The following is a 20,671-nucleotide window of genomic DNA, read 5'->3' on the forward strand; positions in this document are numbered from 1 at the left end:
TGTCCAAACTATAGCCCTCCAGGTGTTGAGGAACTGCAAGTCCCATGAGGCCTTGCAAGACTCTGACATCCACAGGCAAGACACCCAGAGGCATGATGGGACTTGTAGTACTTCAACAGCTGGAAGACCATAGTTTGGACACCCCTGCTTTAGTAAGTCTCACTGCAATGCAAAGTATTTGTTATGCTTTTTTACACGGTGTATAAGGTATTTTGTTGTACATCTGTATCTTTAAAAAAAATGTTATAAACAGTATGCTTTCTTTTTGAAAAGGAATCCATTACAATAAACCATATTATTACACTTATAACAGCGAGAGCCCAAGAGAAGTATGCGTGTTAATACTGTACACTTGAAGGGACTTTGGAATCCAAATTGGAGTAACACCTTCCTCATATCTGTTACATGGTCCCATTCAGCATAATGTTAAAAAAAATATTTAAAACTTGCTACTTACATTTTTACTTGATGAAGAATCCTACCTAGCTTTCCCCTTCTATATAATGTTAAGGAGGGAGCTGGGATGTTATATATACCTTAATTACCCCTGTCTGTATGGTGTTAGCAGATCTTCACTATTAGTTGTAAACTAAATGTACACACTACCTATCCTAAAAAAGGGTTAAACATGTCAAAGCTTGGGTGGTACATTGTATATGAATGCACTTTTAAACAAATCTGTCCCTTAATTGCTTAATAAAATTTATCCTGAACAAAACAAGCTGCCTATAAAGCTCTATGTACAATCCTACTCCAAAGAAATAACTAGAAAGGTAAGAAATATTTTTTAAATACTTTTTAGGTATGCTATGTGAATAGGAACACAAAAACAAACATATAGTGGGCAACATCTACAACCAATAACGCCCTCGCTCAATAAATAAATGATGTGTATAAACCTCCAGCTGCTGCATACAACACAATATGTGTCTAAATAAAAAATCTCTCAATATACAGCACTAGTGATCATAAAGTGCATATGCCATCAATATATATTATTATAAATGTTAAATTATAAATTTATAATATTATATATTGATGGTAAATGCACTTTATGATCACTAGTGCTGTATATTGAGAGATTCAAACATATAATGGGGTTTTCTCAAATAGGACTACAATGGTGAAATACAAATCAAATTGGCGTGTACGTGTTCCAGAAATATAATATTACCAAGTGACAAGAGGGTGCGCAGCCACTTGTAGGAAAACGACACACTGTGTACTGTAGCAATGTACCATTCTATTGACACTCTGCTGTGCAAGCAGCTGATGTGTAGCTTGTTTGAGCATGATATTGCTTTTTCTTTCCGTCAGAGTGGGCGTCTCCTGTCCAATTACACAAACTGATCTCTCTCAGTGGGCAATGGAGCTGCGTGAATCCCTGCATCCTATTTTAGCATCTCTCCTCCCTTGGGAATGCCGTATAGATTTAAGACGTTGCAAGAGTGCTTGACGTAGTTTTGACGTGTAAATACTCATTTCCATTGACTGTGCAGGAAAGGTTCTTGTTTTTTTTCCAGCCACAGACGAAAAGCCTGCTCCTGACATCTATCTGTTCACATAGCAACAAGGCAAAAGCAGACCTCTTGTTCTTTAGGGGTTTTTTTTGTCTTTTTGTACTACATATCTTTTTCAGTGATAAGGTACTGTTTTAACAGTGTGGACATTGTACAGATACATATTGAAATGGAAGGAGGATGGTGGCCCTACAAGTACATTGCTTTAGTGTCTGTCTTCTCATGCTGCCTAGGATTAGTGGCTGCTATAGAAAGGCGATATGTGAATGAATGGGCTGCAGAGATCCCTGGAGGTCCAGATGAAGCTCTGGCATTAGCCGACGAACTGGGCTATGATTTCGTTGGGAAGGTAAGCCATAGAAACACTTTGCATTATGAACTTGTAAATCTAACTGTGAACATATATTAGGGACTATTTCAATTTCAATAATTCAATTCAGCTATTATTCTTACTTTTAGTTCAATACTGTAGGCATGACATCATAACTTTAAATATAATTTCTCTGACTTTTGTTGTTTTTTTTTTTTTTCACGAAATGCGCTCTGTGAGCTGAGCTTAAACAAATTAGCGCCGCATGTGGCAGCTATTCGGAAGATGTGTGTTCCATATCTAGATCCTTATTTAGATGCTGTTCATTTTATTTATTCCAAAAGAGGTTTTATTTGTAATGAAATGAGCATAAAAAGACAACATCAATGCTGACAAAAACACACACCTACATTGGTCAAAACAAAAAAATTAAAACAAGAGGCAAAATTTATCAAAACTGGAGTAGACATAATCTGGAACAATTGCGCATGACAGCCAATCAGCTTCTATCTTCAGCTTGTTTAGTTAAGCTTTGAAAATGAAAGAGAGAAACTGATTGGTTGCCATACACAGTTACTCCAGATTCTGTCTGCTCCAGTATAGTAAATTCCCCAGTGCAATATAGCATACAGAGAAGGAATGTATTACATAGACAATTGGCAACTTATCAATATGCTGAAAACAAATGAAATTAGTGACCTAGATCCCGTTCATTTTTACTAATACACTGTGGCTGATCTATAAAAACGAATTAAGTGAGTGGTGTACATAATAACCAACGTGGATGTTGGCTTGAACACTGGAACATTTTGGGGCTGATTTACTAAAACTGGAGAGCACAAAATCTACTGCAGCTCTACAATCGATGAGAAACCAATCCGCATCCATGCTTTTTAGTCAAAGCTTAATTGGACAAGTGTAATTTAGACACTGATTGGCTGTCATGCACAGCTGCACCAGATTTTGCACTCTCCTGTTTTAGTAAATCAGCCCCTGAGTTTTATTAGTTGCTATGTGCAATAGCCCTGCTTGTTTCTTTGCTTCATATCTCATGAAACCACCCCAGTACAGATCACCTATTCTTCACTTGTACATCCCTGCATTGAAGCCACCACCTACCAGGTCTTATTTTATTTTTATTCCATGTAATTGATTGTGTTTAGGTGGATGAGTAATTCTTCCATTGACATAGTGAGGACCATCATGAAGACCATTATTATTCGAAGGACTAGAGTACATTTATTTAAACACTGGTGTTTGGTTGATGTGAATCATCCAGTGGAACTAAACTAAATCAGTCTCTATTTAGACATCATGTGAAATCCGACAGGTGGTATCACACCCCCTCATTGCTTATTGTAATTGTACGTCTTGTTGGGAAGGTAGCGTGTGAGCTCAGCTCATGGCAGCCCCCTCAGCTAGACACATGTCATTGTCATTAGGACTAATCTTCAGAGCCCGTATCTGGAGCATATTATTTTAAATATTCAATATGGCTGTGTTTTTTTAAAATTCCTGATCTAGCTTGTCTCAGCCACTAAACTGTGAAGCACATCTGTGACAGCAATGGCTTACAGGCCTTTGCACGCCATACAGGCAGTCTTGGGATTTGCTAAAACACATTTAAATGTAGCCTTTGAAAAAAATACACAATTCAAGTGTGTTAAAAATCAGGCTTGGAATATTTTGCAAAACAAAATTATTTAGAGCAATGGGTTAGTGCTAAGCACTTACAGTATGTCTTGCAGTTTTTTTTTTTTATACAAATCTCAGCCAGGACACTATGTGCATGGAGTTTGCATGTTTTTTGCATGTGGGCTCCCATCCATAATTCAAAGACCTGCTGATAGGTTAATTGGCTCCTAAATCTAAATTGGCCCTAGTATGTGTGTACAGATTGGCTATGCACATGTGTTATCACATTCTGCACTCCAGTCCCACGCTTGAAAAGCCTCCCTGATAGAAAATTCTATGAATAAGGCTTTCAAGTGTATCCAACATGAATACTGGCCTCTAGATATGCCGAGAGTCAGATATGACTGAATGGATTTATACATTCAATATTTAGTCTGCTGGATCAAAGACGGAAATTGAGTGTTGAAAATAGCAAAGAATAAAGTTTTTACTTTAATCTCCTGCATTGCACAAATGATAGTTGAAATATGATTACAGGCAACAAGGTCTTCAGCCACATTGTGGATTCATAAAAATGTATAATAATTGTATGCAATACTTTACTGTGGGGAAATTATACATAAAAGTTACCACAAAAGAATAAAGAGATTATAAGACTAGCCATACATGATTAGATTTCTTTTGTTCAGACCTATGTGGATGGAGGAATCTCTGCTGCCAGCTATTGGATTCAGACAGCTGCAGCACCCGCAGCTGCCTAAATATTCAAGCAGGGACTGCATCTGATAGGATGGAGTCACTGTTTGGCTGACAAATTCCATCTGGCTCCTTCAATTATGAAATCGACTTTTGCCAAGCAGGGTGGTTCCCACAGGCTGAATTGGCCAAAATTTGAGTTGTGTATGACACTCCTAAATAGGAATTCCTCCCACTGAACTTCTTGAAATCCCCTCCACCTGCAGGTCTCTGCCAGGTATTTGGGACTTGGCAGAGACCTGTGACATCTCTGCACATGCACGGGAGATTCCCATGCATGAGCACAGATGCCACTAGTTCCAGGTATCTGGTACCTTCTAGAAACCAGTGTCATGTGTGCACATGTGCAGGATCCCCTATGTATGCTCAGACACAGGGTCATGGATAAGGGGGGTACCACCAGTCCTCCTGTATGGGGCCCAGGCTAGCAGGGAGGCCCAGGCAGCTGTGTCAATCAGATGTGGGCAGGAAGGGTGATCAGCACAGCGTAAGGGCAATTACTGGAACTGATCCCATGTATAGCTCTCTCTGCAGCAGCTGAAAACTTGCTTCTTCTCTTTTCCCTCCCTTTCAGCTTCTGCAGAAAGAGCAATACAGGGGATCGGTTTCAGTAATTGCCCACCTTGCTGCACTCCTCACCCTCCCTGTGCACCATACATTTCCCGCTGCCCAGGCCCCCCTGTGTCCCCCCCTCCCTGCACTGCTGCCAGATTTCCTCCTCTCCTTTCCACTGGCAGTTACAAGCACACAATAGGGTCCTTCAGGATGGAGAGTGGGGGAACGGTCAGGTAAATATGTCACATTTACCAGCCTCTTCTTTCCTAAATGAACACAATGAGTGACCGGTACCAATCACTCAGTGTTCATTCATAACTGAAGCATAGTAAACTGTTTTTTTTGGGGGGGGGTTGACCTGTCAGATTGGCTGTATGGGGCCCCGTGGTTTCTAACAGCAGCCCTCCTCTGACATGCTGTGGGTCTCTATATGTTCCCAAATGCTTGATGGAGAACAGTGTCATGTCTGTACATGTACAGAATTCATGGAGGAACAGTAAAACACTGCCTCTTGGTATGCTGAATGTGGATATCCCAGGAAGCAGCGGGTGTCCCTATGTCATTCTTGCACAGGAGAAGAAGTAAGAAATATTAAGCAGCAGCAAAAATAAAGGTACTAAATGTATCCGAAAGTGACGACACGTTCTGATATTGTGAAAAAGAACAAACTCTTTTGACATTTGTCAGGTTTTACTGATATTTGACTTCTGGGGAGTGATTTACTTTCACCTTCTGTCCTGCTGACAACAGTTTCACCAGACAATAATTGAGGAAAAATCTGCAACAGGGGCCCATACAGGGATAAAATTCTGTCAAGGGTTCTAGCCTTCCCCTACTCTACTAAAGAAAAGCATTTTTATTTCTGTTTAGCCTTTGGAGAGTTCCGCTGATTTCCTGTCTGGTAATATGTTAGCAGGACAGGAAATAAGGGTAAATCTCCTTAAAGGGTTACTAAACCCAGGACCCTGCATTCACTATATCTGGTCTCCCACAGTACACAGAACATGAAAGTACAATTATTGTAGTAAATAGAAACTGCTAAATACCTTTCCTCATCAGCAGTTAGAACATTATTGTGACTTCTGTCAGTGTCCAGCAGAGCACTGGTTAAAGCATGTAGGAGGAGTTTTCATTCTTATCCCACTGTCCTATGAGACTGCAGGACCTCTGACCCTCTGTCTGTGCAGTGCTGATTGGCCCTGTTATGATCACATGCACTCTCCCAAGAAAAAAAAACTCTTTAGCAATACACACCAAACTGAGCATGTGCAGCTTGCCCCAAGGCTCTGTCCTATCAGGAGATGAGTTGGGGACAGTAGAGAAAGGGGAGAATCAGAGAAGACAGGATCAAACATCCTTTTTACAAAAAAATAAAAAATTTCAAATTAAAAAAAAGGTTTTTGCTGGGCATATACCTTAATGTTGTTTTCTGTTATCTTGAATGAACTCGTTCTAGTGCTGTAACTAGATTTTATATTTGAAGGGGTCATTTTAACAGATACCCATACACAGAACCTTACAGTATTGCTTATACCTACTGGAGAATGGAAATTCCTTTTCTAAAGTAAATGCTGTTCTAGACGTCCTCCTGTACTTGTCTGAATGCATAGGCACTTAATGTGATCTCTGTTAAAGTGGAGGATCAGAGCTCTGATTGGCTCATGCTCCCCTTCAGTAGAGATCATGTGACCAAATGCCTAGGCCTTTACATGTGTTGCGGTCCCATTGATTTTTAATTGGCACCCCAACGTACTAAGGCAATGCACCACAGCTTTGAGTTATGAATTTTGTGACACATCTGATTTTTGGGGAAGTTTTGGTGTTTGGCAGCCCATCGATTTCTCATTGCCTTAGTGCAATGAGTGTTAACACGCATTAACTCACATAGGTAGGTGGGTCCTTGAAGAAAAGTAAAAAAATTCTTAAATCCACTTCCCCCAGGCAAGTGAATAGTATGGAAACCAAGGCACCATTAGGACAGCCAGGCAGCTAGCATTTTCAGAAGGAAAGGTCATCAAAGACATCTGACATGTCTGTCGCAGGTGTGAATGCACCCTTCACTGAATATCACAAGACATGGTGGGGTTTTTTTTTATCCTAGAGCACAAACTGCAAACCTGCTATTTCTCACACAAATACACCATTTTTTCTGAAGAATATATTATACCAAAACATATGGATTTTTTGGAATATATATGTAGGGTTCAAACATGCACTCAAACTTGCAATAATTTATATGCATAATGTAAAATATATGAAGTATTTTGAAACACATATTTAGAATTTCAAAATTTGTTTTTACTAAAAATATAGATCATGAAAATGTTTTGCATTCTGTCTAAAGTTATCGAGTCAGCAAGAACAAATTTTCTGAACACAGAAGAGTGATTGATATTCATGTACTATATGGAATATCAGCTATGTGGAATGACGGGTTATATTAAACATGACTGAAGTCAGTGACGCTACAGCTGCTTAAAGTGTTACTAAACCCACAACAGTAAAATCAGTCTGTATATGCAGTAAAGCATGCTTGTTATACTCACTGTGGAACCTAAGGGGTTAATCCTTCACATTGTGTAAAAAGGCTGTTTGATCCTGTCTTCTCTGATCCTTCCCTTCTTCTAATGTCCCCAATCCATCTGCTGATAGTACAGAGCTCTAACAGTCACTCTGCACATGCTCAATTTAGTGTGTATAGCTAGAGAGCTTTTTTTTTTCTTTGGGAGGGTGCATGTTATCAGCACAGGGCCAATCAGCACTGTCCAGACAGAGGGTCGGGGGTTATGCAGCCTCATAGGACAGTCAGAGGAGAATGAAAACTCCTCCTACATGCTTTAACCAGTGCTCAGCTGGACAGTCAGAGGAGTTTTCATTCTCCTCTGACTGTCCTATGAGGCTGCATAACCTGGGCACTGATAGCAGTCACAAGACTACTCTAACTGCTGATGAGAAAGGGTATTTAGCAGTTTATATTTACTAAAATTCTTGCATTTCCATGTTCTGTGTGCTGTGGGAGATCGGATATAGTGAATGCAGGGTCCTGGGTTTAATATTGCTTTAAATAACAGGATTGTTTTATGTTTCAGTTGTGTTGGATCTCATTATTGCATATTACTGGATGTATGTTTGGCAAGCAACACAATAAGAAGACAGTACATTTGCAGTGGTGGCCATTGTGTACTAAACCATGCAATTTGCTTTCTTAAATAGTAATAAACCAAAATCAAACATTTACTATATTGGAGCTTACTAGTTATTAGATGTGATGGCTGCATTTATCTTCTTTATTAGACTTTTAATTTTTAGCTGGTGATCCAGCTAGTAACCAGCTAATTGTTGAACACGTTGTCCTTCAGATGTAGCAGTTAGAAGGTTGAGACAAACCATTTACCACTAACAGGGGTGCTTACAAAGATTGTCTTTTATTTATTTATGTAAAATCTTTATCCCAAAAGAAAAAGAAAATTTCTCTGTAACTGCCTATAAGGTGTTAGCTGGAGTTTGGCTTCAATTTGTTAGTGTATCCAAATCTGGTAGTCCATCTAACACTCCCCTTCCCCCAGACTGATAGGTGTCTCTGTTGCTCCTGCATCCAGAATGTAGACACCAAAAGATAGGAAGTGTGTTGCTGACCAGATCACCAGGTGAAAAAAAAGGTAAAAAAAAGGAAACTATTGCAGACACCGCATGTATGGATTGGTAAGGAGATTTTTTTTTTCTGTTTTGGGTTCAATACCACTTAAATTCTTATTTTCAATGTACAGCTTTGGGCTTAGGTAATCTTTCAGCTACCTTGCAAACATTTTTACCAAAATTTAGTTTGCGGGTATGTGCTCATCATATTTGAGTAAGACATGAAGTGTTTGTCTTTGCATTCATTAAGAAAGTATTTAGAACAACAACAAAATCAATATGTATTTTCAGGTATTTATAGAACAGCTTTCTTGAGGCCTATTTGTTATACTCATGTGGTTACCAATAGGCATTACTGTTGGTGAGCCAGGGAATAACATACTGAATTAATAAAGAAAGACTGTACTACCACTACGTGTAGTGCCGGGACAAGGTTACCCCATGGCCATGATGAAGATGACAAACTTCACCTCCCCAGGTGAAGGAGGTGATGGGACTATTAGCGGTACACCAAATCATATGTAATGTTCGCATACACTGAAATAGTGCCAATGGTTGTGGTATACCATAGTGAACTTAAGAATTATTATCAGTGCACAAATATGGGGCTAGCAGTGGTGGAGAAAAAAAGTCCCCGTGTAAGTGATGTCACTGAAAGGGAAAAATGTCCATTGTCAGTGTGTCTGGTGTCACTGATAAAAATGCAGTGGTGTTGCCAAGAGTAAAAATGGTGCTGCGTCAGTGTCAGTGGGGAAAAAAAATGTCCTTGCATCAGCAGTGTCAGTCTCAGGAAGACTACTATGGCATCTATATCAGTGGATTGAAGAAGGGGAGGGGGGTTCTTCACTGGTTCCCGCCCAGTTAATAGTAGATTTATGGCTGAGTGGGCCTTACATCCCTCCAGGTGGATGTCATCTGACGTCGCAGCGCAGCGATCAGTGGTGAGCTGTGTTCCTCAGACACAATGCGTTACTGATCAGGGTAAAAAGCCAATGACATTGGCTCTTTACCATGTGATCAGCTGTGTCCAATCACATCTGCTCACATGTAAACAAATCCTGGTTATCAGCATTTCCTTTCCTCAGCACTGTCACTGTCTGAGGAAAGGAAAGCCGATAACTGGCTGTCCTAAGACAGGGATAATTTTATCAGTGCCCATCAGTGCAGCCCCATCAGTGCAGAATATCAGTGCCAGTCTGTGTCTGCCAGTGCAACATAATAGTGCCCATCAGTACCACCTTATCTGTACAGCCTCATTAGTGCCTCTTCATCAGTGCCCATCATTACAGCTTATCAGTGCCCATCACTGCTGCCTCATCAGTGCAACCTCATCAGTGCCTATCAATGCAGCCTATCGGTGCCCCTCAGTGCAGCCTATCAGTGCCCATCGTGCAGCCTCATCAGTGCACATCAGTGAAGAAGACAATTTACTTATTTGCTAATTTTTATAACAGAAACTAAGAAAAGGTTTTTTTTTTCTAAAATATTCATCCTTTTAGCAAAAAATAAAAAAAGTGGTGATTAAATACCACCAAAAATAAGCTCTATCTGTCTCAAAAAAATGATAAAAATGTCTTATGGGTACAGTGATGCAATTGTCATTCAAAGTGCGACAGCACTGAAAGCTGAAAATTGGCCTTGGTAGGAAGGGGGTTAAAGTGCTAGGTATTGAAGTGGTTAAAGAGCAAGGAGGAGGAGGCTAAGGGGCTTTTGAGGAGTTCTGAGGAAGAGAGGGGAGGTCTAAGGCTGAGTTGTTACTAGACCTTCTGCATGTTCACTCAGTTCAGATCTCCTCCTCAGTGCAGCGCCCAGAGACAGGAAGAGGGGAAATCTGCTCTCACTCCTCAGTGGTGCTCTGCTGAGACACAGGTGTACTCTTAGAAGGCACCCACTCTCTTTCATCCACAGTAGGCTGCTGTTAAAGGAATACAGAGTAGAATCCTCTCCCTAGCAGCTATCAAGGCCCCTGTTCCTTCTGACAGGAGCAATGCTGCAGTCACTCCTGTCAACAACGTGCTGGAGAACAGAATGGCTGAAGCTCCCAAGTGTGCCCTCCACCCCATATATTGACGTTGCACCTGGGGCATGTTATGTCCCCGACTATGTGTAGAAAATATGGCCACAACCTTGTTACCTGTTTAGAAAACAGCAATCCTCTTACTGTATAATGTCTCCATACCACTGACATCCATAGATACAGAGATTTCAATTGTATTTTATTGTGTGGCTTTCTAGAGTTTCATAGCTGAGCAAGGCTAAACCAGGAACATAAAACACTTCGCAGGTGTTGCATACAGCCACCTGTATAAATCAATGACAGAAGGCGACTGTATGCTGGCACATTCTGATCCAAGCATATTCATTTGTACAGGTACCAATATACTAATGTATAGGTGACTATAGTCACCAGGCCTGAAAGTGAGGAAAATCGTGAAACTTTGAGCTGCCACCAGAACAACAATAGAGGGGAAATCATCCAATAGTAACCTGTTTTGGAAGAGGGGATTGCTCTCACTTCGGAGTAAGGTTGCCACCTCATCCCTTTAAACCCAAACACATATTAATGCAGACAAGGCACCAAGTGAGTTTTATTACCACCTTAATCAGCCCCAGAACCTGCGTACTTAATATGTGTTCAGTTTTAAAGGGATGAGGTGGCGGCAACCCTACTTCGGAGAGATTGTCTCTCACTTCCTTTTGTGTTACTTTGACCTCCTCAAGCCTTCTATTTAGAGATGAGCGAAGAAATGAAAAATTCGATTCGACTGATTCGGCGAATTCGTGGACAATATTCGATTCGAGTCGAATAAATTCGCTGTGAATTTAACTTAAAAAAGGGTGTTTCTAGGCTTCAGAGAGACTTAATATTAGTGCAGAACACTGTACCTTTAATTTAAATGCCCTTGGAGTCTGCTGGGGAAGAGAAATAATACTGTCAGTCAGTATGACATGCAGATGAGTGCCGTCGATCTTAGAATCACCGCACACTTCACTCATTTGGGCAGTCACGGGGCCAAAACCAGAGTGTGGAGCCACAGTGTGGCGGTGGAGGCAGCAGCAATGGGAGGCCATACAGCACCCTATGACAAAAATGGAAACCACCAGCAGTGTGAGGAGACCTGAAAGTGGCACATGGCAGAGTGTGGCGATAGAGACAGCAGCAATGGGAGGCCGTACAGGGACCCATGACACACTCTGGACCTGGCAGCAGCATGAGGAGGCGGTACAGGGGCCCATGACAGATTACGGGCCTGGCAGCAGCATGAGGAGTCGGTACAGGGGCCCATGGCAGATTACGGGCCTGGCAGCAGCAATGGGAGGCCGTACAGGGACCCATGACACACTCTGGACCTGGCAGCAGCATGGGGAGGCGGTACAGGGGCCCATGACAGATTACGGGCCTGGCAGCAGCATGAGGAGTCGGTACGGGGGCCCATGACACACTCTGGACCTGGCAGCAGCATGAGGAGGCGGTACAGGGGCGCATGACAGATTACGAGCCTGGCAGCAGCAACTTGGACAGGAGGACGTTCAGCTTCTGCACCGTCGGGTGCGTGCTCGCAAACTGTTGTCTCTTGGAAACGGATTCCAAGAAAGACTGCTGACGGAATCCGTGAAGAGGAGTAGCAGGAGAAGGAGCATCTGAACGAGCGGAATATGCCAACAAGCGACAACAGTGGCCCATGACAGATTACGGGCCTGGCAGCAGCATGAGGAGTCGGTACGGGGGCCCATGGCAGATTACGGGCCTGGCAGCAGCTATGGGAGGCCCGTAATCTGCCAGCACCCTATGACAAAAAATGGAACCCACCAGCAGTGTGAGGAGACCTGAAAGTGGCACATGGCAGAGTGTGGCGATGGAGACAGCAGCAATGGGAGGCCGTACAGGGACCCATGAGAGACTCTGGACCTGGCAGCAGCATGAGGAGGCGGTATAGGGGCCCATGGCAGATTAGGGGCCTGGCAGCAGCTATGGGAGGCCCGTAATCTGCCAGCACCCTATGACAAAAAATGGAACACACCAGCAGTGTGAGGAGACCTGAAAGTGGCACATGGCAGAGTGTGGCGATGGAGGCAGCAGCAATGGGAGGCCGTACAGGGACCCATGAGAGACTCTGGACTTGGCAGCAGCATGAGGAGGCGGTATAGGGGCCCATGGCAGATTAGGGGCCTGGCAGCAGCTATGGGAGGCCCGTAATCTGCCAGCACCCTATGACAAAAAATGGAACACACCAGCAGTGTGAGGAGACCTGAAAGTGGCACATGTTTGGGGCATGATTCATGGCGGATTTAGTCAGTTGTGTCAGGAACTGGTGGTTTGAAATCCAGACTAATCCACGCCTGATTCATTTTCACAAACGTGAGTCTCTCCACACTTTGGGTGGACAGTCGTGTCCTCCGCGGAGTTGCAATACCTCCTGCCGCACTAAACACGCGCTCCGATGCCACGCTACTGGCCGGGCATGACAGCCTTTCAAGGGCAAATTCAGCTAGTTGGGGCCAAAGGTCAAGTTTCGTTGCCCAGTAGTCAAGGGGATTGTCTACCTCGGTTGGCAGGGTGCTGTCCAAGTAGGCCTAAGCCTGTTGTTTGAGGTCCTGCTCCAGGTCCACCTGATGCTGCTGCTGCTGCTGCGGCTGGTTAGTAGTTTCCTCACTGCGCTGGTGAAGAAAGCTACTCATCATCGACTGCAGACTGAGGCAGCCGCTGCTGGTGGAGCTGCCACTGCTCCTACCACCCCACCCCTCCCCTGCTGCCATGGCAGCGGAACACGAGCGCACAGGGCCCACAGTGTCTGAGGATGGACGTTGGCGCAGACAGGCAGAGACCAGCTGACTACATAGGTGTTTTTTATAGTACGTTATTTTGGCCTCCCTCTCAGCAGGTGTGAAAAAGGCCACCATTTTTGAACGGTAGCGAGGGTCCAACAAGGTGGACAGCCAAAAGTCATCCCTCTGTCTGATGGTTATTATTCGGCTGTCGCTACGCAAGCAACCGAGCATGCTATGGGCCATTTGTGCCAAGGAATGCGAGGGACTCCCTGCCTCCATCTCCACAGCATACTGCCACGGTGCGTCTAGGTCCTCTGTCTCCTCTTCCTCCTCCTCTACCAGATGCTCCTGCTCCTCCACTCCTGTCCGCTGAGTGGAAAAACCACCCATTTCACTCAATAATTCCTGAGCACCAATGTCCTCCTCTACCTCCTCCTCTTCTTCCAGTCCTGCCCCCACAGGGGCCATGTGGCGTTGAGATCTGTGCGCCACGTCTACCGCACCCTGACCAGCCATTGTTAACAGCATTTGTTCCAGGACGTGCAACAGAGGAATGACGTCGTTCATCCCATAGTCCTGCCGACTCACGAATAGCGTGGCCTCCTCAAAGGGCCTGAGCAAGCGCAGGTGTCACGCATGAGCTGCCAATGGCTGACATCTAAGTTACACAGGGAGTACCTTTATCTGCTTTTAACATCAGGAAATCTGTGATGGCCTTTTGCTGTTCGTAAAGGCGGTCTAACATATGTAGGGTTGAATTCCACCTTGTTGCAACGTCACAGCATGAGGAGTCGGTATAGGGGCCCATGGCAGATTAGGGGCCTGGCAGCAGTTATGGGAGGCCCATAATCTGCCAGCACCCTATGACAAAAAATGGAACACACCAGCAGTGTGAGGAGACCTGAAAGTGGCACATGGCAGAGTGTGGCGATGGAGACAGCAGCAATGGGAGGCCGTACAGGGACCCATGAGAGACTCTGGACCTGGCAGCAGCATGAGGAGGCGGTATATAGGGGCCTACGGCAGATTAGGGGCCTGGCAGCAGCTATAGGAGGCCCGTAATCTGCCAGCACCCTATGTCAAAAAATTCAACACACCAGCAGTGTGTGAGGAGACCTGAAAGTGGCACATGGCAGAGTGTGGCGATGGAGACAGCAGCAATGGGAGGCCGTACAGGGACCCATGACAGACTCTGGACTTGGCAGCAGCATGAGGAGGCGGTATATAGGGGCTTATGGCAGATTAGGGGCCTGGCAGCAGCTATAGGAGGCCCGTAATCTGCCAGCACCCTATGTCAAAAAATTCAACACACCAGCAGTGTGAGGAGACCTGAAAGTGGCACATGGCAGAGTGTGGCGATGGAGACAGCAGCAATGGGAGGCCGTACAGGGACCCATGACAGACTCTGAACTTGGCAGCAGCATGAGGAGGCGGTATATAGGGGCCCATGGCAGATTAGGGGCCTGGCAGCAGCTATAGGAGGCCCGTAATCTGCCAGCACCCTATGTCAAAAAATTTAACACACCAGCAGTGTGAAGAGACCTGAAAGTGGCACATGGCAGCAGAGTGTGGCGATGGAGACAGCAGCAATGGGAGGCCGTACAGGGACCCATGAGAGACTCTAGACTTGGCAGCAGCATGAGGAGGCGGTATATAGGGGCCCATGGCAGATTAGGGGCCTGGCAGCAGCTATGTGAGGCCCGTAATCTGCCTGCACCCTATGTCAAAAAATTAAACACACCAGCAGTGTGAAGAGACCTGAAAGTGGCACATGGCATGAGAGACTCTGGACCTGGCAGCAGCAGGAGGAGGCGGTATAGGGGCCCATGGCTGATTAGGGGCCTGGCAGCAGCTATGTGAGGCCCGTTATCTTGCAGCACCCTATGTCAAAAAATTTAACACACCAGCAGTGTGAAGAGACCTGAAAGTGGCACATGGCAGCAGAGTGTGGCGATGGAGACAGCAGCAATGGGAGGCCGTACAGGGACCATGACAGACTCTGGACTTGGCAGCAGCATGAGGAGGCGGTATATAGGGGCCCATGGCAGATTAGGGGCCTGGCAGCAGCTATGTGAGGCCCGTTATCTTGCAGCACCCTATGTCAAAAAATTTAACACACCAGCAGTGTGAAGAGACCTGAAAGTGGCACATGGCAGCAGAGTGTGGCGATGGAGACAGCAGCAATGGGAGGCCGTACAGGGACCCATGAGAGACTCTGGACCTGGCAGCAGCAGGAGGAGGCGGTATATAGGGGCCCATGGCAGATTAGGGGCCTGGCAGCAGCTATGTGAGGCCCGTAATCTGCCTGCACCCTATGTCAAAAAATTTAACACACCAGCAGTGTGAAGAGACCTGAAAGTGGCACATGGCAGCAGAGTGTGGCGATGGAGACAGCAGCAATGGGAGGCCGTACAGGGACCATGACAGACTCTGGACTTGGCAGCAGCATGAGGAGGCGGTATATAGGGGCCCATGGCAGATTAGGGGCCTGGCAGCAGCTATGTGAGGCCCGTTATCTTGCAGCACCCTATGTCAAAAAATTTAACACACCAGCAGTGTGAAGAGACCTGAAAGTGGCACATGGCAGCAGAGTGTGGCGATGGAGACAGCAGCAATGGGAGGCCGTACAGGGACCCATGAGAGACTCTGGACCTGGCAGCAGCAGGAGGAGGTGGTATATAGGGGCCCATGGCAGATTAGGGGCCTGGCAGCAGCTATGTGAGGCCCGTAATCTGCCTGCACCCTATGTCAAAAAATTTAACACACCAGCAGTGTGAAGAGACCTGAAAGTGGCACATGGCAGCAGAGTGTGGCGATGGAGACAGCAGCAATGGGAGGCCGTACAGGGACCCATGAGAGACTCTAGACTTGGCAGCAGCATGAGGAGGCGGTATATAGGGGCCCATGGCAGATTAGGGGCCTGGCAGCAGCTATGTGAGGCCCGTAATCTGCCTGCACCCTATGTCAAAAAATTTAACACACCAGCAGTGTGAAGAGACCTGAAAGTGGCACATGGCAGCAGAGTGTGGCGATGGAGACAGCAGCAATGGGAGGCCGTACAGGGACCCATGAGAGACTCTAGACTTGGCAGCAGCATGAGGAGGCGGTATATAGGGGCCCATGGCAGATTAGGGGCCTGGCAGCAGCTATGTGAGGCCCGTAATCTGCCTGCACCCTATGTCAAAAAATTTAACACACCAGCAGTGTGAAGAGACCTGAAAGTGGCACATGGCAGCAGAGTGTGGCGATGGAGACAGCAGCAATGGGAGGCCGTACAGGGACCATGACAGACTCTGGACTTGGCAGCAGCATGAGGAGGCGGTATATAGGGGCCCATGGCAGATTAGGGGCCTGGCAGCAGCTATGTGAGGCCCGTTATCTTGCAGCACCCTATGTCAAAAAATTTAACACACCAGCAGTGTGAAGAGACCTGAAAGTGGCACATGGCAGCAGAGTGTGGCGATGGAGACAGCAGCAATGGGAGGCCGTACAGGGACCCATGAGAGACTCTGGACCTGGCAGCAGCAGGAGGAGGTGGTATATAGGGGCCCATGGCAGATTAGGGGCCTGGCAGCAGCTATGTGAGGCCCGTAATCTGCCTGCACCCTATGTCAAAAAATTTAACACACCAGCAGTGTGAAGAGACCTGAAAGTGGCACATGGCAGCAGAGTGTGGCGATGGAGACAGCAGCAATGGGAGGCCGTACAGGGACCCATGAGAGACTCTGGACCTGGCAGCAGCAGGAGGAGGTGGTATATAGGGGCCCATGGCAGATTAGGGGCCTGGCAGCAGCTATGTGAGGCCCGTAATCTGCCTGCACCCTATGTCAAAAAATTTAACACACCAGCAGTGTGAAGAGACCTGAAAGTGGCACATGGCAGCAGAGTGTGGCGATGGAGACAGCAGCAATGGGAGGCCGTACAGGGACCATGACAGACTCTGGACTTGGCAGCAGCATGAGGAGGCGGTATATAGGGGCCCATGGCAGATTAGGGGCCTGGCAGCAGCTATGTGAGGCCCGTAATCTGCCTGCACCCTATGTCAAAAAATTTAACACACCAGCAGTGTGAAGAGACCTGAAAGTGGCACATGGCAGCAGAGTGTGGCGATGGAGACAGCAGCAATGGGAGGCCGTACAGGGACCCATGAGAGACTCTAGACTTGGCAGCAGCATGAGGAGGCGGTATATAGGGGCCCATGGCAGATTAGGGGCCTGGCAGCAGCTATGTGAGGCCCGTAATCTGCCTGCACCCTATGTCAAAAAATTTAACACACCAGCAGTGTGAAGAGACCTGAAAGTGGCACATGGCAGCAGAGTGTGGCGATGGAGACAGCAGCAATGGGAGGCCGTACAGGGACCATGACAGACTCTGGACTTGGCAGCAGCATGAGGAGGCGGTATATAGGGGCCCATGGCAGATTAGGGGCCTGGCAGCAGCTATGTGAGGCCCGTTATCTTGCAGCACCCTATGTCAAAAAATTTAACACACCAGCAGTGTGAAGAGACCTGAAAGTGGCACATGGCAGCAGAGTGTGGCGATGGAGACAGCAGCAATGGGAGGCCGTACAGGGACCATGACAGACTCTGGACTTGGCAGCAGCATGAGGAGGCGGTATATAGGGGCCCATGGCAGATTAGGGGCCTGGCAGCAGCTATGTGAGGCCCGTTATCTTGCAGCACCCTATGTCAAAAAATTTAACACACCAGCAGTGTGAAGAGACCTGAAAGTGGCACATGGCAGCAGAGTGTGGCGATGGAGACAGCAGCAATGGGAGGCCGTACAGGGACCCATGAGAGACTCTGGACCTGGCAGCAGCAGGAGGAGGTGGTATATAGGGGCCCATGGCAGATTAGGGGCCTGGCAGCAGCTATGTGAGGCCCGTAATCTGCCTGCACCCTATGTCAAAAAATTTAACACACCAGCAGTGTGAAGAGACCTGAAAGTGGCACATGGCAGCAGAGTGTGGCGATGGAGACAGCAGCAATGGGAGGCCGTACAGGGACCCATGAGAGACTCTAGACTTGGCAGCAGCATGAGGAGGCGGTATATAGGGGCCCATGGCAGATTAGGGGCCTGGCAGCAGCTATGTGAGGCCCGTAATCTGCCTGCACCCTATGTCAAAAAATTTAACACACCAGCAGTGTGAAGAGACCTGAAAGTGGCACATGGCAGCAGAGTGTGGCGATGGAGACAGCAGCAATGGGAGGCCGTACAGGGACCATGACAGACTCTGGACTTGGCAGCAGCATGAGGAGGCGGTATATAGGGGCCCATGGCAGATTAGGGGCCTGGCAGCAGCTATGTGAGGCCCGTTATCTTGCAGCACCCTATGTCAAAAAATTTAACACACCAGCAGTGTGAAGAGACCTGAAAGTGGCACATGGCAGCAGAGTGTGGCGATGGAGACAGCAGCAATGGGAGGCCGTACAGGGACCATGACAGACTCTGGACTTGGCAGCAGCATGAGGAGGCGGTATATAGGGGCCCATGGCAGATTAGGGGCCTGGCAGCAGCTATGTGAGGCCCGTTATCTTGCAGCACCCTATGTCAAAAAATTTAACACACCAGCAGTGTGAAGAGACCTGAAAGTGGCACATGGCAGCAGAGTGTGGCGATGGAGACAGCAGCAATGGGAGGCCGTACAGGGACCATGACAGACTCTGGACTTGGCAGCAGCATGAGGAGGCGGTATATAGGGGCCCATGGCAGATTAGGGGCCTGGCAGCAGCTATGTGAGGCCCGTTATCTTGCAGCACCCTATGTCAAAAAATTTAACACACCAGCAGTGTGAAGAGACCTGAAAGTGGCACATGGCAGCAGAGTGTGGCGATGGAGACAGCAGCAATGGGAGGCCGTACAGGGACCCATGAGAGACTCTGGACCTGGCAGCAGCAGGAGGAGGTGGTATATAGGGGCCCATGGCAGATTAGGGGCCTGGCAGCAGCTATGTGAGGCCCGTAATCTGCCTGCACCCTATGTCAAAAAATTTAACACACCAGCAGTGTGAAGAGACCTGAAAGTGGCACATGGCAGCAGAGTGTGGCGATGGAGACAGCAGCAATGGGAGGCCGTACAGGGACCATGACAGACTCTGGACTTGGCAGCAGCATGAGGAGGCGGTATATAGGGGCCCATGGCAGATTAGGGGCCTGGCAGCAGCTATGTGAGGCCCGTTATCTTGCAGCACCCTATGTCAAAAAATTTAACACACCAGCAGTGTGAAGAGACCTGAAAGTGGCACATGGCAGCAGAGTGTGGCGATGGAGACAGCAGCAATGGGAGGCCGTACAGGGACCCATGAGAGACTCTAGACTTGGCAGCAGCATGAGGAGGCGGTATATAGGGGCCCATGGCAGATTAGGGGCCTGGCAGCAGCTATGTGAGGCCCGTAATCTGCCTGCACCCTATGTCAAAAAATTTAACACACCAGCAGTGTGAAGAGACCTGAAAGTGGCACATGGCAGCAGAGTGTGGCGATGGAGACAGCAGCAATGGGAGGCCGTACAGGGACCATGACAGACTCTGGACTTGGCAGCAGCATGAGGAGGCGGTATATAGGGGCCCATGGCAGATTAGGGGCCTGGCAGCAGCTATGTGAGGCCCGTTATCTTGCAGCACCCTATGTCAAAAAATTTAACACACCAGCAGTGTGAAGAGACCTGAAAGTGGCACATGGCAGCAGAGTGTGGCGATGGAGACAGCAGCAATGGGAGGCCGTACAGGGACCCATGAGAGACTCTGGACCTGGCAGCAGCAGGAGGAGGTGGTATATAGGGGCCCATGGCAGATTAGGGGCCTGGCAGCAGCTATGTGAGGCCCGTAATCTGCCTGCACCCTATGTCAAAAAATTTAACACACCAGCAGTGTGAAGAGACCTGAAAGTGGCACATGGCAGCAGAGTGTGGCGATGGAGACAGCAGCAATGGGAGGCCGTACAGGGACCCATGAGAGACTCTGGACCTGGCAGCAGCAGGAGGAGGCGGTATATAGGGGCCTATGGCAGATTAGGGGCCTGGCAGCAGCTATAGGAGGCCCGTAATCTGCCAGCACCCTATGTCAAAAAATTCAACACACCAGCAGTGTGAGGAGACCTGAAAGTGGCACATGTTTGAGGCATGATTCATGGCGGATTTAGTCAGTTGTGTCAGGAACTGGTGGTTTGAAATCCAGACTAATCCACGCCTGATTCATTTTCACAAACGTGAGTCTCTCCACACTTTGGGTGGACAGTCGTGTCCTCCGCGGAGTTACAATACCTCCTGCCGCACTAAACACGCGCTCCGATGCCACGCTACTGGCCGGGCATGACAGCCTTTCAAGGGCAAATTCAGCTAGTTGGGGCCAAAGGTCAAGTTTCGTTGCCCAGTAGTCAAGGGGATTGTCTACCTCGGTTGGCAGGGTGCTGTCCAAGTAGGCCCAAGCCTGTTGTTTGAGCTCCTGCTCCAGGTCCACCTGATGCTGCTGCTGCTGCTGCGGCTGGTTAGTA

The 20,671-nt window shown here is 47.2% G+C and overlaps 1 protein-coding gene across 1 annotated transcript in view; it reads left to right on the forward strand.

Moving 5' to 3' along the window:
- The first annotated feature begins 1,330 nt into the window (after nt 1-1,330).
- Nucleotides 1,331-20,671, forward strand: part of PCSK1 (proprotein convertase subtilisin/kexin type 1) — an 84,417-nt gene continuing 65,076 nt past the window's right edge. Inside the window, exon 1 of the mRNA XM_089679137.1 lies at nt 1,331-1,869. Coding sequence (XP_089535263.1) covers nt 1,690-1,869 — 180 coding nt within the window. The 5' untranslated portion in view covers nt 1,331-1,689. The remainder of the gene's footprint in view (nt 1,870-20,671) is intronic.

The sequence above is a fragment of the Staurois parvus genome, unplaced genomic scaffold (assembly GCF_062004578.1).
Source record: "Staurois parvus isolate SC_StPar_1 unplaced genomic scaffold, SC_StPar_1.0 ptg000218l, whole genome shotgun sequence".
Taxonomy (NCBI): Eukaryota; Metazoa; Chordata; class Amphibia; order Anura; family Ranidae; genus Staurois; species Staurois parvus.